Source organism: Erpetoichthys calabaricus, chromosome 17 (assembly GCF_900747795.2).
Source record: "Erpetoichthys calabaricus chromosome 17, fErpCal1.3, whole genome shotgun sequence".
NCBI lineage: Eukaryota > Metazoa > Chordata > Cladistia > Polypteriformes > Polypteridae > Erpetoichthys > Erpetoichthys calabaricus.
Genome location: NC_041410.2, coordinates 2,017,966 through 2,041,831, shown reverse-complemented (window position 1 = coordinate 2,041,831; position 23,866 = coordinate 2,017,966). Strand labels below are relative to the sequence as shown.

The 23,866-nt window shown below is 42.3% G+C and overlaps 1 protein-coding gene across 1 annotated transcript; it reads right to left on the bottom strand.

Moving 5' to 3' along the window:
- Nucleotides 1-3,245: 3,245 nt before the first annotated feature.
- On the bottom strand, nt 3,246-22,848 carry LOC114667761 (carcinoembryonic antigen-related cell adhesion molecule 20-like). The gene is made up of 9 exons (XM_051920517.1): nt 22,651-22,848; nt 21,211-21,268; nt 16,906-17,268; nt 16,048-16,278; nt 15,139-15,396; nt 12,259-12,346; nt 10,474-10,528; nt 10,074-10,210; nt 3,246-5,861 (listed from the first exon to the last, which is right to left on the bottom strand). The coding sequence occupies exons 2-9, from the start codon at nt 21,251-21,253 to the stop codon at nt 5,783-5,785; spliced, it is 1,254 nt and encodes a 417-aa protein (XP_051776477.1). The 5' UTR covers nt 21,254-21,268; nt 22,651-22,848; the 3' UTR covers nt 3,246-5,782.
- Nucleotides 22,849-23,866: the final 1,018 nt, after the last annotated feature.

Genomic DNA, 23,866 nt, shown 5'->3' with positions numbered 1-23,866 from the left:
ACCTGTAGGAGGGGCCTGAGTTGCCTCGAAAGCTTGCACATTGTAATCTTTTTAGTTAGCCCATAAAAGGAGTCTGCAGTGGGTTGGCTCCCTGCCCGGGATTGGTTCCTGCCTTGTGCCCTGTGTTGGCTGGGATTGGCTCCAGCAGACCTCCGTGACCCTGTGTTTGGATTCAGCGGGTTGGAAAATGGATGGATGGATGGATAAAAGCGGTCATTTTGCTTGGCTTTTCTCTACATTCATAATGGCTAACACGGTACAACACCTTAGTACTCAGTATGTTTATCATTCATTTGCTCAGAGTTTGATGCCCTTGCTGTTTCCTGAGCAGCTCTTCTTATCTCCACCCTAGCGCCCCACTTCTTCTTTTCTTTTGTCAGCATCTTTTCTTGTTAAAACTGATTAACTCGGAGTTTGTGTTGCAATAATTTTCCTTAATTTTTCACTTAAGCTGACACTTGACACGTTGTACTTATAGTAGCTGTTTATATTCCCCCTGACGCTAACACCAAGGCAGCCATTGACACACTCTGCCACTGTATCAACGATTAGCAAACCACTCATCCAGTGGGAGTAGTCATCGTTGCTGGGGATTTTAACCAGGCAAACATGAAGAGAGGTTTACCCCATTTTTACCAACATGTGGATTTTGCAACTCGAGGAACCAATATATTGGATCATGTCTACACCAACATTAAAGGAGCATTCAAAGCATCCCCACGTCCCCATCTTGGCTCATCAGACCACATCTCTATTATGCTAATCCCAGCATATAGACCTGTGCTCATCAGATGAAAACCATCACTCAAACAGGTGAGAGTTTGGCCAGGAGAAGCCATGAATGCACTACAGGATTGTTTTGAGTGCACCGACTGGTCTGTGTTCAGTGAGGCAGCTACCACAGATCAAAGGATAGACATAAATGAATATGCAGAGGCTGTGTTTGGCTACATAAACAAGTGCATGGAGGATGTCTGCGTCACCAAAAACATCATGTCAGGGCAAATGATAAACCGTGGGTGACTGCTGAGGTGCGAGTTTTGCTGAAAGTGAGAAACTGTGCTTTTAAATCTGGAGATATAGCTGCCCTTAGAACAGCAAGAGCCAACCTAAATAAAGCTATTAGAAGAGCTAAAAGGGCTCATGGAAAGAAAATAGAGAGTCATTTTCAAGATCACAGGAACAGCAGAAGATTGTGGCAGGGGATTAAATCTGTGACAGATTACAAAACAGTTCCTTACCCCTGTGATGATAGCTTCAACTTCCTGAATGACCTAAATAAGTACTTTGGACGGTTTGAAGCATTGAATGATACATCACCAGTGAAGGCCACCCCTCATCCTGATGAGAAGGCACTGTGTCTGGAACCGGATGATGTTCTACGGACTTTGAGGAGAATTAATCCAAGGAAAGCTGCGGGACCAGACCAGATACCAGGTTGTGTACTCAAAGGATGTGCGGAGCAGCTGACACATGTCCTTACGGATATATTTAACATCTCTCTGTGTCAGGCTGTTGTGCCATCTTGCTTTAAAACCTCAGAAATCATCCCAGTTCCGAAAAAACCCATAGTCACAACCATGAATGACTATCGCCCTGTAGCCTTAACATCAATAGTGATGAAATGTTTCGAGAGGCTGATCAAGGACCACATTACTTCTGTCCTACCCTCCTCTTTTGACCCACTCCAATTTGCCTACCGCTCCAACCGTGCCACAGAGGATGCCATATCTATTGCACTCCATTTTTCATTGGAACATCTGGAGAATAGAGATGCTATGGTCCGCATGTTGTTTGTTGATTTTAGTTCGGCTTTTAATACCATCATCCCTCAGAATTTGATCAGCAAACTGGGCCCATTGGGACTGGGCATACCTCTGCAAAACTGGATATTGGACTTTCTAATGGATAGGCCACAGTACGTAGGAAAGAATAAATCAGATACCATCTCCTTGAGCACAGGTTCTCCACAGGGGTGTGTTCTAAGTCCCCTCCTCTTCATGCTCATGACCCACGATTGTTGTGCCAAGTTCAGCACAAACCAAATTATTAAGTATGCGGACGACACAACAGTGGTGGGTCTCATTCGAGGTGACGGGGAAGGGGATTACAGAGAGGAGGTGAAGTCATTTGTGGAATGGTGTGATAAAAACAATCTGATACTGAATGTCGAAAAAACAAAAGAACTGGTGATCGACTTCAGGAAGAAACAGCTGATACACATCCCGGTCTACATTAAGACCTCTGCTGTGGAAATTGTGCAGTCTACTAAGTTCCTGGGAGTTAATGTGATGAACAACCTCACCTGGTCCCTGCACACCTCCTCCGTCATCAAGAAAGCTCACCAGCGCTTGATCTTTCTGCGGAGGCTAAAGAGGGCCCATCTCAGTAAGTCAGTCCTCACCACTTTTTACAGAGGGACCATAGAGAGCGTGCTAACCAGCAGCAGTTCTCTGTGGCAGGAGAGCTGCAGCGCTTCGGACTGGAAAGCACTGAGGAAAGTGGTGAGGGCTGCAGGGAGGATCATTGGAGCCACGTTGCCATATGTACAAGATTTGGCAAAACAACGCTGTCTGGCCAGAGCTGTGCGGATTTCTAGAGACCCTACTTACCCTGCCTCTGAACTCTTTTCCCTCATCCCCTCAAGCAGAAGGTACCGCAGCCTGAAATGTAGAACTACCAGGTTTAAAAACAGTTTTTTTCCTACTGCCGTTCGTCTTTTAAATGAAGCATTTTAGTATTTTATTGTAGGCTGATTTTAACTATGTGTTTTTATTAATGCCTTGTGCATCGTATTTTCGTTCTGCAGCACATCTTGGATGTTCTGCTAAATGACAAATAAAATTGAATTGATTGATTGATTGACTTAAGTCTTCAATCTTCCTCAAGAATGATTTAAGAAATGAAGAGGTAGGGGAAATGATGGTGAAGGTGGTAGGGATGAGAATGACACCAAACCTGCTGGCCACTGCTGGGAGTTGATTCTACAATAAAATAAAATAAAAACAAAAAGAGGAATAACCTTAGAGGTCAATCATCACGTAGTAGACTTCGCGTAGGATATGTGGACCAAATTTCAGGTCAATAGGTCAAATGATTTGTGAGCTACAGGTGATTTAAAATCCTGGACAGGCAAACGGATAGCCACAGTAGCGTATTATATGGAAAGATATGGGCGGCCAAAAATGGAAAATAATAAATGAACCACAGTGCGAGTGACCCACACTACTGTACCAACTAACTACACAACGCAAGTAGAGAACACGTCAACAGAGATGAATGTAAGCAAGGAAATGAAGGAGTTCTTGTAAAAAAAAAAAGACAATTATACACATAAGAAAACTTTATCTGATATTTACACAACCCGTCGCTGCAGCACACCCCCTTCGCCCTTTACAAAAACCCTCAAGAAATAAACCCCTAATACACAATTAACAATTATATCAAAATGTTAACATACCATGTTCAAAAAGTCCTTGAAATGTCCATAAGTGTGATTGCCATTATCTTAAAATTCGTGCTTACGAGGGTTTCGCCAAGCCATACCTTAAGACACCCAAATAACACCCACAGTCCCTTTTCACAGGTCCACCAGGTCCTCTCCTGACTTCACCATTGATCCTCCACCCATTCGTAACCCTTTCTCCCTTCTGTATCGATGAACCCGGGTTCGTCTAATGGCTTCCTGCAGGCGGGTATTTCCTCGATTGCCGGCACGTTCTCCTCTGTCCCTCTGGCTCCTGTCCTCTCTTGTTTATGGCTCACATTGGGCCTCTGAGTCAGGTGCTCCTTGTAAAGCAGTCCACCGGTTTGACTAACCCTTGAGAGTGAATTGTGTATTATAATTAAAAAATAATAATAATGGAGGGTAGAAACAGACACTGACAGCAAATACACCTGACAGCCGTTACAAGATAACGTGTAGTTAAAACAAAAGTCTACTCTTCTACTGATGACTACTGATGGCCTAAAGTGGACACAACCCATTTAGGGTATACAGATGAAGGCTCCATCTGTGCTCACCATCATCTTCTTCAGGTGCACAGAGTCCAACTTAACTGATTCTGTGACTTCCAGTCGCAGCACGTATAGAATGTCCAGAATGTCCACCACTCAACTCAAGTAATCTACTTAGAAATATTAATGGAGGCCCATTTTCCTCAAGAAGACACCATGTAGATCTCCATTGTGAAGATCACAGCTTACATGTTAGATCTGCCACAAGAGGTGTGTTTAAGGACTGTATTTGTGTGAGGTTTATGGAAGATGGCAAAAACAGAAGCCATGACAAGAGAAGACGCAGAGGTCAGAATCTTCAGTGGGTTAAATGTATTTTGCTGATGATTTGAGAAATTCTCAGTATTTTCATGATGAATTCAGTACTTCAACCTTTTGCCATCATCTTGATGACATCATGCTATGGCTTCACATTCACTACCTTGTTGGGTTATGTCAAGCGATGGCGTATTTGATGTTCTTATTTAAGTGTTTGGGTGACAGCACAGATTTTGTGTGGAGTGAGAGCACCTGACCATGAAAAACGACTGAATGACGAGACACGAAATATCAAAGCAGATCAGTGTGTTCTTCTGTGGCAATGTGTGTTAAATATGCGATGAACAGAAATGGAGCTGAACTTCAATTTATAGCAAGACGATAGACTTACTGCAGTTATCTTCCATTAAGTGCGGAGGAGCAGGAGGTACTGTAGCTGTGAGGAAAACCGGCTGATGGGAGACAGTAAACATGATGAAGGCTAAACACACTCCTGTCTATGATGGAGTCATCATCACCTCTGACAATGTGAAGTCGGTACAACACTTTTCATCTGTCGTCATCAGGACTCAGCAACATCTTAACTTCATCAGACATCTGAGGAAAGCCCACCTGTGTTGTCATCGTCCTGTGCAGGTACACAGTGAGGACTGTCCACACTGGCTACATCACATCTGCTAGGGCACCTGCTCAGTCCAGGGACCATGGTGCTGCAGAGGCTGGTGAATTGTTAGAGCACAAAATGACTCTTACTGAAAGTAAGAAGAAGTTCACCATGTGGTGTATTTGTAAAGAACTTATTTACACAATTTGAATGCATTATGTAAACTCTTAGCTCTGATCAGATAGCAGATTAACCACAACATCGGTTGCCTGCAGTGTGGTCCATGGCGTAGAAGAAATGATATCTGCTCAGAGTGAATAGGTGACAGTGCCTGGAACAAATGAAAAGACCTCATTGTAATTTTTTGTAGAGAGAATTCAAAAACCTGATTGCACTTATTGATCGAAAACCCTTGACCACTCTTCACTTTAAGGCAGTTTATTAAGTCTTGATGCTTGTGGTTAAAGGCCAAGCACAGATCTGATATTCCTGAAGAATCCAGTCAAAGATCAATGAACAGTCGACTCGGACTGAGACACGGATTAGATTTCCATGTCTTTATTCTCAAAACACTTCATTACAAAGCTTAAGTGCATGAATTCAAGTGCAAGGTGGCATCAAACCTCGAGGATGAGTGACGCGATGAGAAGACAAAGTTCATCTGATCTTTTCTGAAAAGAATTATATTAGCAATGGACATGAATAGCGGCCATTAACTCTGCCCATTAAGAGCAGAGTTAGTTCTCCATTTACAGTTAGTAGGTCATTGAGGTGTTCAGATTATGGACATCCTCTTGTCCACAGACGGCCATTTCACTAAAGCTGACAATTCATTGACTTCTCCCAGTAATCCAGGTGTGTTCAGCCAGTCTTCACACTCATGGTTCAAACACACACACCTCCTCACTTTGTAAATACTGAACTGTAGATGACATCTCCATTAATCTCTTTGGCCTTCTTTTTTTGTTCTTTCACTTGTATTCTAAAAAGATAATAAAAAGAAAGCAAAATTTAAAAGAGGTCCATGAAGTATAACACACTACACAATAATACACATTAAAACACCTCATGATGACATTCTCTAAAGAAAGGTGCTAAATAAAAAAGAAAAAGGACCCCCAAGTCCTGTCCTGCCCTGTACAAACGTCAAGATTTGTGAGAGCTGCAGGATCAATCCGTCATCACCCACCTAGACCTCGTGTCATGTGATGCCAGGCCAGGCTGATGCCATCACTCACTGGTAAACACCCAGCACTAGTTGACCAATCTGGCACAATGGCTGACTGATGTTGTGTTGTTTCTGGTGGGCGTCGGGGCATCATGAGAACAGCCAGCACTGACCACTGAATAAAGAAGCTAAGGATCTGCGCTGGCATCCCGAAGGTTACTGCCAAAAGAGATGTTACTCTGCCGGGCCCTTGAGCAAGGCCCTTAACCTTCAATTGCTCCAGGGGCGCTGTATAATGGCTGACCCTGCGCTCTGACCCCAAGGGGTGTGCGAAAAAGATGCATGTCACTGTGTGTTGTTCTGTATAACTATGTATCCATCCATCCATTTTCCAACCCGCTGAATCCGAACACAGAGTCACGGGGGTCTGCTGGAGCCAATCCCAGCCAACACAGGGCACAAGGCAGAAATCAATCCCGGTCAGGGTGCCAACCCACCGCAGATAACTATGTATGTGACAAATAAATAAAGAATTATTATTATTAAGAAAGTCCTTTTAGCCAGGGGCTCATCAGATCTACTCAGATCCATCCATTTTCGTGAGACATACACAAAGTCCTCATCTCTATGTACAGCTCAAGGAGGACACATTTCACCATGTATAGCATACAGCTATGCAAAATGTGGAAATGATTGCAATGAATGTGTGGAGAGCAGTAAGAAAACTCCAATTTCAACAACCCACATAAAGAATACCAATTTTAAGGTGTGAGGGATGGCCGGCCATTTACCCCGGCCAATACCCCCAGGCTGCTAGATGGAGCCCTCCCTATAGCATGGAAGTGCCCCAAAGACCAGCAGGGAATTATGGACAATGGAGTTTTTATTCCCAACCCTGCTGGACACCGTGGGGCCCACCAGAGGACGCTGCAGGGAGGCTCAAGGACTCTTACGTGCCCTATGACCCGGAAGTGCGTCATGATCACATGACAAGAAGAAACGACATGCTTCCAGGTTGAGGAAAAGGACTTTTACCCTAACCCGGAAGTCATAAGGACATGTGGATTGTTGGACAGGAACACCTCCGGGTCAGGGGGTATAAAAGGACTCTGGGAAAGCCCAGACACTGAGCTGAGTTGGGAGGCAGGGTGGCTAAGCATCTGGGAGTGGAGGATTGAGTATTGTTGATTGTATTAATTATTGATTATTAGAGTAGTGTGGAGTACTGGTGCTTTGTGCACATTATTATTATAATAAATTCAATATTTGGACTTTTATCTGGAGTCTGACGTCTGGTCTGAGGGTTCAAGGGGTCACGGAGACCTTAAACTGTCACAAAGGCCAATACAGACACACGTGTCTCTTTACCGCATCACTGCCTTCATTTTCATACCACATTTCTGCCTATGTGTGTCATTTCCTCCATCTTCATGGCCATCTCTGTTACTCTGCAGACTTTTTACAAATGGCTATGGATATGTCACTTGGTCTGGAGCAACTTAAAGGAAAAGTGCTTGATATGGATAAGTAAGGAAAAGCAATTCTGAATGCGGACAGAGCGTTTACAAAATATTGTGTATAGAGAAGTATTTTCTGCTTAAATATAATTCAATAAGGAGTTACTGTATATAAGCATGTAACAAACATTTAAACCCAGACGTTACGTGGATACATAGAAGCATGAAAGCATTCAAGTTATTTATCCATTTTCTTATCTTTCTTGTGTGGTTACAGCCATAAGTGCTGTGTAGGTGTCTATTATTAAGGCCTCCTCTTCACAAACAGTAGGACATGTTGAAACGGCTAGTGCCAGAATTTGAGCCTCCATGTTGTTAACATTTGATTCCAAAACGCCTCTCCATTCTGACCTCTTCATGCTGTTCTGTTGTGCTCTCCGTCACCTTACACGTTTTTGCAGATTGCCAGGGGTCTTACCCAGTTGAGACGCCCTTTTGAGGAGAGGACAGGGACACGAGAGGGCAGCCCCCCTGGTTTGCATCGCCTGGACAGCTCCGGAGCTTTGGACTGCAGCACTTCTGCCAGTACCCGGAAGTGCTGCCGGAAGATGATCGGGGAGCACCTGGAGCATGAAAGAGGCTACCTCACTCCGTTCAGGGAGCCGGAGCTTGTGAGGAGAGGAGAGGAGTGGAGGCGGCAGAACAATCAAGAAAAGAGAAGGAAAGCCGGGACTGAGCCTAGCTGGGGTGATTTGTGCACTGTATTGTGTGTGTGTGTGTTTGTGGACTTGTGTGTTATGGTATCTGTCTGTAGTCGGGCTGATCTTCCACAACATATTAAACAAACACTGCGGCTCTTTAGCTGTGTAACGACTCTTAACACATTTTATGTCTGCAAAGATTCTGGCAAGATAAGTCAGAGACAAACGCCACAACGGTCATCCATTATTTTGCAGCCATCAAACATGGCTCTCATGCTGGGGCTTGTTTAAAAATCACAAGAAGCTCACAGAATGTGCTACTACAGTAACATGTGAGTGAGTAACTCAGTGATGGGGGACAGTAGACACGATAAAGGAAAAGGCTAAGCACACTCCTGTCTACAATGAGCTTTAGCTCACATCACATTTAATGTGTGACTAAAGCTGTGACAGCTCTTTGTAATTTGAGGAAGCACAGTGGCCAAGTGGCACACGCCTAGACAATGACAAATGACAAGATGGCCGCTGTGCTCTCCAGCCTAGTGAGTCACCTGACCTGCTGAAGAAAAGGCGTGTGGCACACCGCGAGATTGTGTCCACAGCGTAAAGGTGCCACTGTACATTGAATAAGCATGATAGATTAATCACCATATGTTTGAAGTGCATGACACTGTGGGCCGTGTGATGTGTTTAGCTCAACTTTCAGAAAGCTTTTGGTGAGGCGGCATGTGAGAAGGGTGGGCATCAAACTACAAGATGTGAGAGTTCAGGATGTGGTGTGTAGATGGGTGCAGAATCAGCTCAGACACAGGAAGGTGATGGTGTGAGGAACCTTAAAAGAACTGGCTGACATTAAGAGTGGTGTCCAGCAGGGGTCAGTGCTGGGGCTGCTGTTATTTTTGATATATAGAAATGATTTAGATAGGAATATAAAGAACAAGCTGGTTACGTTTGCATATGTTGCAAGATAGTCAGATTGGCAAATCATCGAGAATCCATTGAATCATCACAGAGGGACTTGGACAGCAGACAGGCTTGGGCAGATTTGTGGATGATGAAATTTAATGTCAGTAAATGTAAAGAATTACATGTAAGAAGCAAAAACGTGAAGTCTGAATACACAGTGGGAGGTCTGAATATCGAAAGTCCACCTTATGAGAAGGATTTAGGAGTCTAAGCTATCAACTTCCAGACAGTGTTCAGAAGCCATTAACAGACTGTCAGGTTATATAGCGCCCTGATGTGTGGAGTACAAGTCACAGGAGGTTCTGCTCAGGCTTTATAACACACTGGTGAGGCCTCATCTGGAGTCCTGGGTGCAGATTTGGTCTCCAGGCTATAAAAAGGACATAGCAGCACTAGAGAAGGTCCAGAGAAGAGCGATGAGGCTGATTCAGGGCTTACAGGGGATGAATTATGAGGAAAAATTAAAAGAGCTGACCCTTTAGAGTTTAAGCAAAAGGAGATTAAGAGGAGACCTGAGTGACATGCTTACCATTTTGAAGGGAATTAGTCCAGTGGACCGAGACGGTGGCTTTAAAAGAAGTTCATCATGAACATGAGGACATGGATGGAAACTTGTGAAGTGTAAATTTCGCACAGACATTATGAAGTTTTTCTTCACACAGAGAACCACAGACACTTGGAATAAGCTACCAAGTAGTGTGGTAGACAGTAGAACTTTAGGGACTTTCAAAACTCCACGTGATGTTTTTTTAGAAGAATTAAGTGGATAGGACTGGTGAGCTGTGCTGGACTGAATGGCCTGTCCTCATCTCGATTATTCTAATGCTCTAATGTTTCATTTAAGAACATTCACAGTGCAGAAAACAGAAATGAGTGGCTAGAATCATAAAAGCGCTGCTTACTTTTTGTCAGGGTTACCCTTGAACTGCACAGTCATGTAGTTGAAAGTCTCCTCTTCTCTTTCTCCTTGTCCTTCTTCCAGCTCCACAGGTTCATCTTTTTGGGCAGACACTTCTTCATACACACTATCTTTTACATTCTTTAAAAGTAAAGAACATAAATCCATGAATATTCATTAGTATTCTGCATATACACCCTATGATTTACAATACGTTCACTGACACGACACAGAGCACACCACACTTGGTACAAAGTGGGGACCAAACCTGGACACACACACACACACACACTCAATTTAGGTTTGCCAGTTAGCAGAGCACACACTTGTTGAGCGTGAGGGAGGTTGGACAAGTAAATGGACACAAGAAGACCATGCAGACTCCACACAAATGAATCCCACACCTCTTTGCTTACTTGGGTTTCTCTTTTTTGCTGTTTTTTCTTCTGGGTCCTTTTCCTGTACAACAAAAGCAAATATAAGTAAGACTTCATAGAGCAGACTCTGCATTATGAGAATAATTAGACATACAAATAAGTGTGGCCTTTGAATGTTACATTGCAGATGGATAGTGAGATGATACCACAAACTTGCCGTCAGCTCTCTTCCTCTACAAATGAGAGGATCTCAGCTTTAGAGAATTCTGTGAATCAACACCAGAGCTGCCTGTAAATCCACGACTTGTGGCCCCAAGCATCAAACAAGATGGGAGAGCAGCAAGTCATGGAGGTGTAGCTGAGCCACCAGCGTTGTCCTTTTAGTAAAACTTGTGAAGGTCACAGTGTGTGTAGATGCCATTAAATGTGCCACTCAGAGTTCAAACCTCAACCCGTTCTACACGTGTGTTTCTTTTTTTAAGGACATAGAGTATAAGTAAAGGTCAAAAGTTTTGGCACACACCCATTTCTTCCATTTTTGTTGAAATTTAAGCAGTTTAAGACCAGTAAAATGGGACAAAAGTTAGGGATAAACTGTCAGTCATCTATAAAAGAAAAGTTCTGGTTATCAAAAACTGAAAAATAATAATAAGTTATGCAAAAGGCCTTTTCAGAGAATAAGCAAAAGGTTAACAGCTTACAGCTTTTATGCAGCAATAGAAAGTGAATGAAGCCTTCAAAGTTGAGGCAAACCATTCCTGCAGGTGTCCCGACATGTGTGGATTACTTACAAACCCTCTGTCTGAGTAAAAACAGTGCTGGAACAAACTGTGAAGCTCCACACTTTGAAACATTTGCTGGTCCTTATTGCACTGTATGTGCTGCTATCATAACGGAGACAAATGGCCACGGACAACGGCAGACAGACTGACCATTCCAACCCTGTGACAAGTGGAGGTCTTTACTTTAGAGAAATTGCAGAGAAAGCCATGGTGTCACTGAAGACCTGGGGCCTCATTTATAGAACTTGTGTATTCACAATGAACCACCCCACACACCATGGAGCGGACCACAAATACAAAGAAGGTGCATTACAGGGTGAAGTCACTTAAGGCATGGCCATCTGTTTAGAGAACCTTGAAAGACTGTTGCCATAGAAGACAAAGGTTGGCTAGCATCCCGGCTGGAATGGATGCTTCCCTACCTAGCTGGGACGTCTTGATAATAGTAAGGTGGAAGGAGACCACCACCCGGAGTCATGTGCTTCGCCAGTCTGACGGGTGGCAGCAGCTCTCTGGTGGGTCTCTCGTATACACACCTGTAGTGCTTCATAGGAAAGGAGTTTCAATGGACAGCCCTTGAGCTTGGGAAAGGTGCTATATAAATAAAATATATTATTATTATTATTATTATTGTTGGGTCTCATGGGAGCCGCCAGAGGGCACAGTGGGGAGCAGGTTTCCTCCTTTAATGGGAGGCTTTTCCTGGCTCAGAAGTTGTTCCTGGATGCAATGTGGTGGCAGTAGAAGTACTCTCGTGTCCGGAATGAAGGAAACCATTCCTCCTCAATCAGTGAGTCAGAGTTGGATAGATGAGGATGAAGCTCACTGAGGAGGAGTGGAGGAGAGGGAAGAGACTGAGAAGAAGACCCTAGCGTATAAATGTTCTTGTGCAACCTTTGAAGGAGCCTGTGAAAGATATTTGTGGACAATAAATCACTTGCTTGAACCCGGGACTTGTGTAGTTGTGGTTGTGTTTGGGGTGCTGCAAGGCCCCCTACTGGTCACACTGTATAAGAAAACAACACCTTACCTTAGAAAGATGAAAATCCCTAAAGAGATTCCTAATAGGATAATAAGGCTTAGTACGGCAATTAAGGCATAACTTGTGTTCTTGTTCTCTAGAAAACAAAATGACAGATAAAACGACACAGTGGGTGTAGCACAGAGCTTCTATTTGATACATTTTGCATAATTCACATTTTAAATGCATAGCACACAAATTGTAATAAAATATTATCATTCTGCTCAGTGTTGTCATCCTGCATGTCACAACATCTACTTTAGAATCAGGCACTCTGAATGATGGAGTCCTTTACAAAGGAAGGACAATGAAATTCCATCTACTGTAGAAGTCATCCTAACATCACATCCATCCATCCATCCATTCCCAGTGTTTCATTCTCCCTCCATGAACTTCAGTTTTCCTCACAGATGACAAAGATTTGTTGTTTGATTATCTTATGTCTCCAGGCTGGCTCCACATGACTGTGTTTAAGTCTGGATGGTGGTGAACTAGAGTCCTGTCTGGGATCGGGGTCTTCCTTCAACCCAATGTTGCTAGGGTAGGCAGCAGATTCCAGTGACTCTAAACTGAATGGGCAAGTCTGAAAATGGATGAAGGGATGAAACAGCATGATATTCAAGGTCACAAAGCATTTAGTGCTCTACAATGTCACGTTCACACTGTTAGGGTGACATCTGCATAATTCCCCTTTGTTTCCTGGGCATTTTTCTTCAGTTTTGACCACAAAGACCACAAATCCATGGGCCTGTACGAGGTGTGACAAATTAAATCCCGGAATGCACCTTTACAAAATCTTCATGTTGAACTGAAGACTAGTGGCTACTGTCGCCTTCAAAGAACTCCCCTTGTGCATCTCTACACTGACTTAACACTAGAATCCCTGAAGCCTACGAAAAAACTCGTAATCCCACATTACCTTAAATTCTTTCACACCTCTCCATCGACACATTTGCAAAACAAAAGACGCTAATGGAGAGGTGTGAAGGTGACATGGGATTACAAGTTTTTTCATAGGTTTCAGGGATTCTGGTGTTACACGACATTCAAATTTCTGGAAACAGGCCTGAAATTCATTTTCCAGAATACTGTTGAGCAGCTGTCTCACTTTCTGTTGGATTTCAGTTATATTAGAAAGTCTTCATCTTTTCAGTACAGCTTTTAATTTTAGAAATAGCCAGAAATCAGAGGGAACTAAGTCAGGTGAATAGGCAGCTGATCTAATTGGGTAATCGATTCTTTGGCCAGAAAGTCTCTCGCAGTGAGCCCAGTGTGACTTGGCGCATTGTCATGATGACTGATCCACTTCTCAGGCCACAATTCGGGTCTTTTTCTTTGAACAGAATCTCGTAATCTCTTCAGTACCTCTAAATAGCATTGCTGGTTGATTGTTTGTCCCTGTTCAATAAATTCTTGGTGGACTATTCAATTGTAATCGAAGAAGCACACCAGCATGGTCTTAAACTGTGAGTGCAACCTGTGTGCTTTTTAAGGGGGCAGTGAATCCTGGGATTTCCATTGCATTCTCCATCACATCTTCTCGTCCATCTTTGAACCTCTTATGCCACTCAAACTCACTCGACCTTTTCATAGCATCTTCACCACAACAGCTGTAACGTTACACTAGTGCATTTGCTGATTTTCCTCAAAATGTAATATTAATACGTTGCTCTAAATTTCGATCACCCATTTTTATGCCAAAGTGTACACGCAGATATCTATTACCTTCCCAATATCTAACTAACAACTGGCTCTATCAGCTTGCAATTTACACACATATTAGTTCAAATATCACATTCAAACAAAAATACTCAAGTGATTTCGATACAAGTATGTCACGGGTGACACTATGCAGCCATTCCGGTGTATGTGTGTGTGTCGTTGGTAATTTGACATCTGTAAACTGGACTGTAGGTTTAATAATGGGATGGTGAATAATATAATATACTAGCTGTGTAAGCCCAGGCTACTAGAAACCATGAATTCTGGCACTTCAATCAATCAATCGCATCGGTTGTGAATTAGCGGCTAAGTGAGGTTCTGTTTTCTCGGCAGTTTCATTTTGTCGATGTGCTCACCTCCATTGTCTATCAGTGGCTAAGCGCGTTTCTCTTTTCTCGGTGGTTTCACTTTGGCGACAGAGTCGATTTCTTTGAGCTTCATGCTGTACCCTCGAACTTCTGAGCCGGACAGACAGACACACACACTTCCACGCACAGATGTTTATATAATATAATATAATATAATATAATATAATATAATATAATATAATATAATATAATATAATATAATATAATATAATATAATATAACTAGCTCTTCTTACTAGTCAAAGAGAGACAATAGAATAAACTTAGTATTTGACATCTTTTGCCCTGTGTGTACCTTCAGCGTTCTTCCTCGGTGTCCTCGTGTCACTGAACCTCACTGCCTCCTCTCCTGATCACATTTCTGTGAGGTCTGTTTGTCAGAGTCGCTCATTTCAGGGCGCCCTCCTCACCTCCTGCCTACTTTGTGACTAACTCCCATGGTAGACGAGCTCCATTGCCTGCTGTGTAACCATCATTCGTATTCTTGCCAATGCTTCCCGTTCTTGACGGTGACTCGGGTTGCACCTCATTAGTATTTAGCCACCGAATGTCACTTGCTGTGATATTCACTTTGTCTTCATTGAAATGATTCATTTTGTTTTGTAACATTAAACAACTTGTTGTAATCAGGAATTGAATTTTGCTCCCGTAAAGTTTCTTCTCATCATCCCTACCACTGATCTACCACAGCCAAAATGACCAATCAGACTGTGCGGACTAACCGGACACTCTACACATTTACTTCTTTGACTTTTTTCTCATTTATATTTCTGCTCCTCTAACCCACAACCCTTGCTCACCGTTTACCGTCAGGTTGACAGCTGTAGATTTTGTCGTCCCGTAGTTGTTTGTGGCTTCACAGTGATAAGACCCCTCGTGACTAGCATTAAACTTGCTGATGTGGAGTTGATCCCCTGATCCTACTTGGCTGCTGTTCTCCTTGACCCAGGTGTAGCGGCCTGGTGGGTTTGCCAAGGCTGTGCAGTTTAAAGTCACCGATGTCCCTTCTTCTATACCAGTGGTGGGATGTCCTCTGATGACAACATTCCTAGGGGCATCTAAAATAAAACAAAAATGGTAAAAGGTTACTGAGAAAGTGAGAAGTGTCATGAATCGTGTTTCTGTCACATTTCCTTTCAGGTGTGTAACTAAAAAGATGTCACAGTGTCATGTCAGCTTGTGTTCTGCCTCACAGTGACCAGGCCACAGGCCAATAACTGTGTGGTGGGCCTTCACCTGGTCATGCTGTGTTCTCCTTGTTTTCCTCCCATAATCCACTATGTCAAAGTGTCAGCGTGCCCACAGATGACCCACAGCCTCACCTGAATTTGGTGATTGCCATTCACTCTTACAATAAAGTGCAGGACCCATTGAGACACAGCGGACAAAGAAAATGAAAGGACAAACTGCAAAGAAAGACCAGGCTGACTGTCATGTACTGCCATTTTGACTTCTGCATATCAAGGTAACCACGTCCATTGGTGGTAAAATTACCATCAGCACGACATCAGAGTGGAAAAACTGAGAACATCAAACCTCATCAGGTGTCTCATGTAACATCCATGTTGTATTATGAAGGAAGCGTCTCTTGAGTCAGTGGTGTTATTTTATCTTTGATTGGATTTCTTTTTCATGTCTCTGTCTGCAGCCCTGACTGAACTCTCACTCTGCACAAGTCACACGGTTAAAACTCTCAAAATACGACTCACAGGAAACATTCAGTAGAAAACTTGGGGACCTGACGTGTCCAGTCTGACACCAGTAACTGCCGTGGTCCTCATAGGAGGCTCTCGGAATCTCAAGTTTCTTTGATGTTTCTTTTAAATGTTGTCCTTTTCTGAACCAGAAGACGCGGTCACTGAGACTGCAATTCATTTGACACTCCAGGGTTACTGCTTTGTTTTCTTTTACCTTCATTGATGTTGCTTCAATCTTTAGACCTTTAAAAGAATTAGAAAACAGTAATAATAATAATAATAAAAATAGTAATAATAATAATAATAATAATATCTGTTCAGTGTCTGCTCTGAAGTGTTTTCATTTTCATGTGTTTTATTGTTAAGGTGAGCAAACCTTCAGATCTGACCATCTCAGCATCACACCACATATAATAATCGGTCAGTCTGAGAGGAGACGTCCATCCTGTGGACACAATTTATACTTTGAGAGGACAATCAGTGGCCATCACTACCGAGGCAGCAAAAATATCATAAGAGTCCATCAGATATCCTCTTAAAGTTAAAGCCACTGGATGTGCAGCTTAGGAATGTTTGGGATCATCTGAGCATCAAAGAGAAAAACTTGAAATAATTTAATTAAATAAATGCATCATTTCAATGTATTTTATAGTTGTGTCACATTTCACCAGTTCCAGGTGTAACACAAGTCCATCATCTGGTGGAATCAGCCATTAATCTTATAGACAGACACGATTGATAATCATCATCCTCATCTTCATCATCATTAATATGGTGTGTGTGTCCAGAGGTCCTGCCAACTCAACACAAACTGTGCCATCAGCTTCACCTCCACCATAAATGAAGTCCACAAAATCATTTCTTTATTACCTGTGATTGTGACCTTCACTCCTGGTATTTGTGTCCATCTATAATAAGGCCGCTGTCCCTCCTCGTATCTAAACTTGTAGTAGCCGCTCTCCTCTCTGCTCACGTTGCTGATCTTTATTCCACAAGTCGTGTGTTTGTTCCCTAAGAACTCAACTCGCTGTCTGTGACTGTTTGCTATTTTCTTCTTATCTGTGTGATACACAGTGGTTTCTCCATCAGGACGTATCTTGTATCCATCAGACCCATAAAACCACAGTTCTGTTACACCAGTAGTTTCTATTAGATCTTTGTATGTGCAGTTTATCCTCACAGTTGATCCTTCTGGTACACATAATGCCTTTGGCTCATAAATGGCTCTCTCATCTGTAAAACACCAAAAAAAATGAAGTCAGTGATTTTTGTTCGGACACAAATGAAGACCTCGCTATTCTTTTCATATAAGCTTCAGTAAATGAATAACACTAAAGACATAAAAACAACGTCATTGTGAAAGGGACAGCAGGGTCCTCGCACTGAGGTGACAGTCCTGTAGTTGTGCTAATTCTCCGCTGCTCTTAATCCTAAATGTCAGTCAGATGTTTCTCTTTCCTTTCTCATCTCTTGACAGTCCACCTCCATTCAGCTCCTCTACTCATCTCTTGTTTTCATGACTGCAAATGGAGGGGCTGCCTATGGTGGTCTGTGCAGTTTTCACTTTTCTGTCTACAAATCAGGACTCCTAAAGCTGACCCCTCATTTTATTTCATTTTTCCTTCCATTCATCAAACATCATCATCCATGTCCTCAGTTCATTAATTCAATTGCACTGCTGGTCTTCTCCTTTAACTTTTTTTCTCTGAGATTCAGGATAAAGGACAACACGCCGTTAAGGACCCCACAGTTACACCAGTTATACAAATTATCTTCATAGATTTTTAATTCTTTACATCTCTCTTAGTGGTCCTGCACATCAGCACATCAGCACAGGGCCACTGGAGAGTAAGGTGACACCTGATGGCTCTGCGGTCACTCAGCTTACACCCGATGGCTGACCGGCAACTGCATTTCACTGACTTCTCCTTCCACTTTTCAGAAAAGTTAAATGGGAGAACTCGGGTTCAGCAGGTCAGGTAAACTTAATGTCACCAAGACAGAAACATGTGAGAGCTATGACAAAACATAAGAGTCGAGTCACAACTTTTCTTTCTTTTAAATTTCCATTCCAGTGTTTGATCAAACCAAAGTCTGTGTGTGTGTGTATTTATTTTTATTTATTTATTTACTTACTTATCTACCTATTTATGCATTTATTTGTTTAAAGAGCATCTGTAAAAATCTATCTATCTATCTATCTATCTATCTATCTATCTATCTATCTATCTATCTATCTATCTATCTATCTATCTATCTATCTATCTATCTATCTATCTACAGTGGTGTGAAAAACTATTTGCCCCCTTCCTGATTTCTTATTCTTTTGCATGTTTGTCACACAAAATGTTTCTGATCATCAAACACATTTAACCATTAGTCAAATATAACACAAGTAAACACAAAATGCAGTTTTTAAATGATGGTTTTTATTATTTAGGGAGAAAAAAAATCCAAACCTACATGGCCCTGTGTGAAAAAGTAATTGCCCCCTTGTTAAAAAATAACCTAACTGTGGTGTATCACACCTGAGTTCAATTTCCGTAGCCACCCCCAGGCCTGATTACTGCCACACCTGTTTCAATCAAGAAATCACTTAAATAGGAGCTGCCTGACACAGAGAAGTAGACCAAAAGCACCTCAAAAGCTAGACATCATGCCAAGATCCAAAGAAATTCAGGAACAAATGAGAACAGAAGTAATTGAGATCTATCAGTCTGGTAAAGGTTATAAAGCCATTTCTAAAGCTTTGGGACTCCAGCGAACCACAGTGAGAGCCATTATCCACAAATGGCAAAAACATGGAACAGTGGTGAACCTTCCCAGGAGTGGCCGGCCGATCAAAATTAACCCAAGAGCGCAGAGACGACTCATCCGAGAGGTCACAAAAGACCCCAGGACAACGTCTAAAGAACTGCAGGCCTCACTTGCCTCAATTAAGGTCAGTGTTCACGACTCCACCATAAGAAAGAGACTGGGCAAAAACGGCCTGCATGGCAGATTCCAAGACGCAAACCACTGTTAAGCAAAAAGAACATTAGGGCTCGTCTCAATTTTGCTAAGAAACATCTCAATGATTGCCAAGACTTTTGGGAAAATACCTTGTGGACTGATGAGACAAAAGTTGAACTTTTTGGAAGGCAAATGTCCCGTTACATCTGGCGTAAAAGGAACACAGCATTTCAGAAAAAGAACATCATACAAACAGTAAAATATGGTGGTGGTAGTATGATGGTCTGGGGTTGTTTTGCTGCTTCAGGACCTGGAAGGCTTGCTGTGATAGATGGAACCATGAATTCTACTGTCTACCAAAAAATCCTGAAGGAGAATGTCCGGCCATCTGTTCATCAACTCAAGCTGAAGCGATCTTGGGTGCTGCAACAGGACAATGACCCAAAACACACCAGCAAATCCACCTCTGAATGGCTGAAGAAAAACAAAATGAAGACTTTGGAGTGGCCTAGTCAAAGTCCTGACCTGAATCCAATTGAGATGCTATGGCATGACCTTAAAAAGGCGGTTCATGCTAGAAAACCCTCAAATAAAGCTGAATTACAACAATTTTGCAAAGATGAGTGGGCCAAAATTCCTCCAGAGCGCTGTAAAAGACTCATTGCAAGTTATCGCAAACGCTTGATTGCAGTTATTGCTGCTAAGGGTGGCCCAACCAGTTATTAGGTTCAGGGGGCAATTACTTTTTCACACAGGGCCATGTAGGTTTGGATTTTTTTTTCTCCCTAAATAATAAAAACCATCATTTACAAACTGCATTTTGTGTTTACTTGTGTTATATTTGACTAATGGTTAAATGTGTTTGATGATCAGAAACATTTTGTGTGACAAACATGCAAAAGAATAAGAAATCAGGAAGGGGGCAAATAGTTTTTCACACCACTGTATCTATCTATCTATCTATCTATCTATCTATCTATCTATCTATCTATCTATCTATCTATCTATCTATCATCATGACTCCATTACAAACAACACAAGAATGTCATAAATTATAACAGATGTTGTAAGCTGGACAGCGAAATTTGGCTGAGGCCTCCAAAAATAACCATAAGTGTGACAGGATCTAAACTGGTCAGTGCAGAAGAGAGTGAAAAAGGCAAAAAAAAGATTTGCTTAAAAATGTAATCACAGCAAAGAAGTCCAAATACATAATCCAGTAACAACGATACAAAAACAGAGGCAGAAAAAGGTTTAAAAAGCCAGTGAATCCAACAAGACCAACAGCAATACTTCCAAACACACCAAAACAAATCAAACACTCACAAGGAGCCAGCGGCTCATCTGCTGCTCAGGCCTCCAGATAAAGGCAGGGGGAGGAGCCAGCAGCAGTGACATCAGCGTGGCCCCGCCCAGCTTAGTTAAAGAGCTCACCATGAAGACTCATCTTAATGTTCCCAATTTTCAAATTCTTTGATGATCCTGATTGAGAGAATTAATGAAAAAGTTCACTAAGGAGCCGAGGACTCCTAGTGGTGACTGAGGCCAAGTGCATTCAAAATAGAAACACAAAGGGTGACAGGAATTTGGAACAAATGTCAGAGTCCAGGCAGTAAGGTGGAGACTCTGGTGGCCTTTAGAAATGTCAGGCTATTAACCAACTAAATGGCCTGGACGGACTGGGTGGTCCTGTCTTGCTATTAATGCAGAGATGGCTGACGACTGAGCTCAGTGGCCTCCTGCCCAGAACTTCCCTCTCTGTGCTGCTGAAATGGTGCTGGGTGTGAGAAGCTCTTTTTTTACACTTTACCAAATTTAAACTGTGTAGGAATGGTAAAACATTTGTAATTTAAACATCAGTGTGTGACACAAGCGTGAGGAGCTGAGCAGAGCACAAAGGCCTCAACTTCATTACCTGTTCAAGACTGTGGCCATCATGTAAAGGCCATAAAGAAGACAAACAAAGTCGTGCAGAGAGTTCAATGAGCAGAGAGAAGAAGTCAATCAAATAACAAGGAGGTCATAAACAGGAGAAAGAAAGTAAACAAATGACAAAATTTTAAAAATTAAACGTGAACAGCAGTCAGGAGAAACGACACTCGGCCTGTAGAAACCACTGACATCACATTGAGCTTAAAGATAAACCGGCAGTTCATGAAATAAACAGAGGTTAATGAAATAAACAGAAGATACTAAAATAAAGTGGACGTGTTCTGATCTTACCAACCGCACAGGAAACAACAGCTAAAAAGATGAGGAGCAGCATGTTGAGCTGTGGGACCTGCAATACAAAACGACATGGAGAGCCTCAGAGGAGTTGACCGCTCGCCGTTTTCCAAGTCATTCCTTTTCATAGCTGATCAGATCTGAAGCCCCTTCATTCCTTGCACTTTCTTTCTCCCAGTGGTTTTCTCAGGTCTGCCCATTCAACACTTTCATGTTTCTTTCATTTTGTGACTGTGTGGTGTCATTGTGACCTGCTCAGCAGAGGCCACCAAGCCACGCTGACTCCTGCCTTCCCCTCATTCTGCCCAGAATGGCTGTGACTCCCTGTGATCCTGCCATGAATAAATCTGCTTTACATAATGAGAGATATGTCCAGTTTTAATAAATCTGAAGTCACAATTTACACATAAATGTCACATGATGCACCACGATCACAGTGGTGACGGCGTTGGACTTCAAGCCCTGAGGTCTGTCACCGACACTGTGAGACCCTGAGTGAATCACGTCACCTGCCTGTGCTTTAATATCAAAAAATGACATGTAACCAGTGGTGTCTTGAATGAGTAAGTCGCCTTGGATAAAGGCCTCAGTCAGATAAGTACATTTAAATTATATTCATTCTTTAATTGTATTTATTCACTTTTTTGTGTTTATTTTCAAGATTTTCTTTTATTTGTAACATTTATTCTGTGTTTGTAGTTTGGTTTCCACACTCTGGCCTCTCCATGCATGGCGGTGCAGTGCTAAGTGCTGCACATCACAGACATGCAGAGTAGATGGGAGATTTCAGGATTCAAAGACAAGCTACTGGTTAAACTGGAGTGAAAGTCACTTAAAATAAGGAAGAAAATGCAAACAGTCGGTGTGCACAAATAAGGAACCAACCCTGGCAGGGGTGCCAGTCCATCACAGGGCACATTCACCCTCATTTCTCCCTTACGACTGGCTCTGGACCCCCTGCAGGTTTAGTTTCCCCATTGATGCTGCTGGCTGAGTTTCTGTTTTCCTCTTCTCTGTAGTTCAACAAGTCATTTAATGACAAATTTAATAATCAGTTTCAAATGACGTTGTGTCTCTGTGTGCTCTTTATGTCGTTTGTAAAGTCTGTATTGAGAGAACCTGCCACGGCTCTCTGTGCCAGCACTCAGTGAAAGGCGCTATATTAATATAAACTGAGCTGAACTCACAGACACCAGTCAACTCCACACGGACACGGCTGAAGTGGACAATTTGAACCCAAGTCCCTGACCTGTGACCCTACAGCACTTCACACTGTGCCACCTCACCTCACCTTTCCATTCTTTATTTTATAATTAATTGTACATTTTAATATTTTAATGGCTATGATTATCAGGACTTAGTCCATCATTGTTAGCTTTTAATGACTCGGTTCATCACGTACATCACTTACAAATGAAACTTGAAAGTCCAACTTACCTTCTGCTCCAAGTTTTACAGTTTTTTACACCAAACTGGTCTTCTCGAGACAGCAGTTCAAGTCTGACGGCTCTAATGGCGACTGACAGAAATGAGTTGATTTGACAAGGAGAGTCTTTACATATCAGGCCACTGACTTTTTAAATCTACTTTGCTTATAACTTCCCCATACTGACGCTATCAATAGTGAGAATCTCCAGATTTAGTGCTGACGCTGCTCGTTATTTTAAAACAAGAATGTTACACCCATCACTGGTGGTTAGCCGAGGCCTCAGAGTTTGAAGGCCTTGTGTTTAATCCTCAGCCTGACTGCTCTCTCCATTTGTCTCTGTGGGACTCTTTAGTTTCCTCCAATACTGCCAAGAGTGTCTCCAACGTGACCAGAAGATGTTGAGTGAAACTTCAAGTAATTCTGATCATTGAAATAAATAAACAAGTTTGGAAAAGAAAAGAATGAACAGATAAACTGGCCCAGCATGTTTATGTAAGAATGTGAGAGTGTGCCACACGACAGACTGGCATCCCCTCCAGTGGAGGTCCTCTGCTTGTGCCTGATGCTGAAGAGATGACCACCAGCTCCCCAAAATTTGTAAAGGAAATGTGGGTCCTGCAAATAAAAGGACGAGTGGAAATGATTGTGGTGATTATTATTATTATTATTATTATTAGGGTGTTTTGCCCCCCACTCACTTTGCTCGCCAACACCTTGGTCTTTACGACGTTCTACTTTTTCCGGCCCTGAGTATGGTTAATTCTCTTTGCACAAAGTCTAGTCTCACGGGACGAGCTGATTATTTCTTTCCTTATTTTCAGAATATGCACATAGATTATTAATGTTCTTTTTTGCATTGTTTTCTCTCCAATGCTTTGCGGTCTCTTTTCAATGCGCTGCTTTTTCTTTTTCGCTTAATCGTTGACGTGTTGTCTAGAACGTATAACATTCTGAAGAGCTGAGAGCACTGAAAGTGTGTCTGCCAAAAGCATGCCGACAACTGAGAGGTTAGTCTTGTTTGAAATTGGTTGTAAGAACAGCGTGACTTGCTAAAGTCACCGTCTCACAGGACTTGCTTCCAAAGGTTGTAAGTATGATGAGACTTGTCCATCTTGCGGGACGTGAAAGTGTCTCTCTGTCTCATGTCTTGTCGCAGGAAAAAAAGTCTCGTCTCATCCCAAGAATTTTTTTTATAATAGAGAGATTATTATTATTAATATTTAA

What these genes read in the sequence shown, in the direction of transcription:
- LOC114667761 (XM_051920517.1), bottom strand. Translation starts at nt 21,253, where the DNA reads ATGCTGCTCCTCATCTTTTTAGCTGTTGTTTCCTGTGCGGTTG. An exon ending in TGTTGTTTCCTGTGCGGTTG is followed by an intron (nt 17,269 to 21,210) that starts GTAAGATCAGAA and finishes GGTGTTTTACAG; the next exon opens with ATGAGAGAGCCATTTATGAG. An exon ending in AAGGGTAACCCTGACAAAAA is followed by an intron (nt 5,862 to 10,073) that starts GTAAGCAGCGCT and finishes TTATCTTTTTAG; the next exon opens with AATACAAGTGAAAGAACAAA.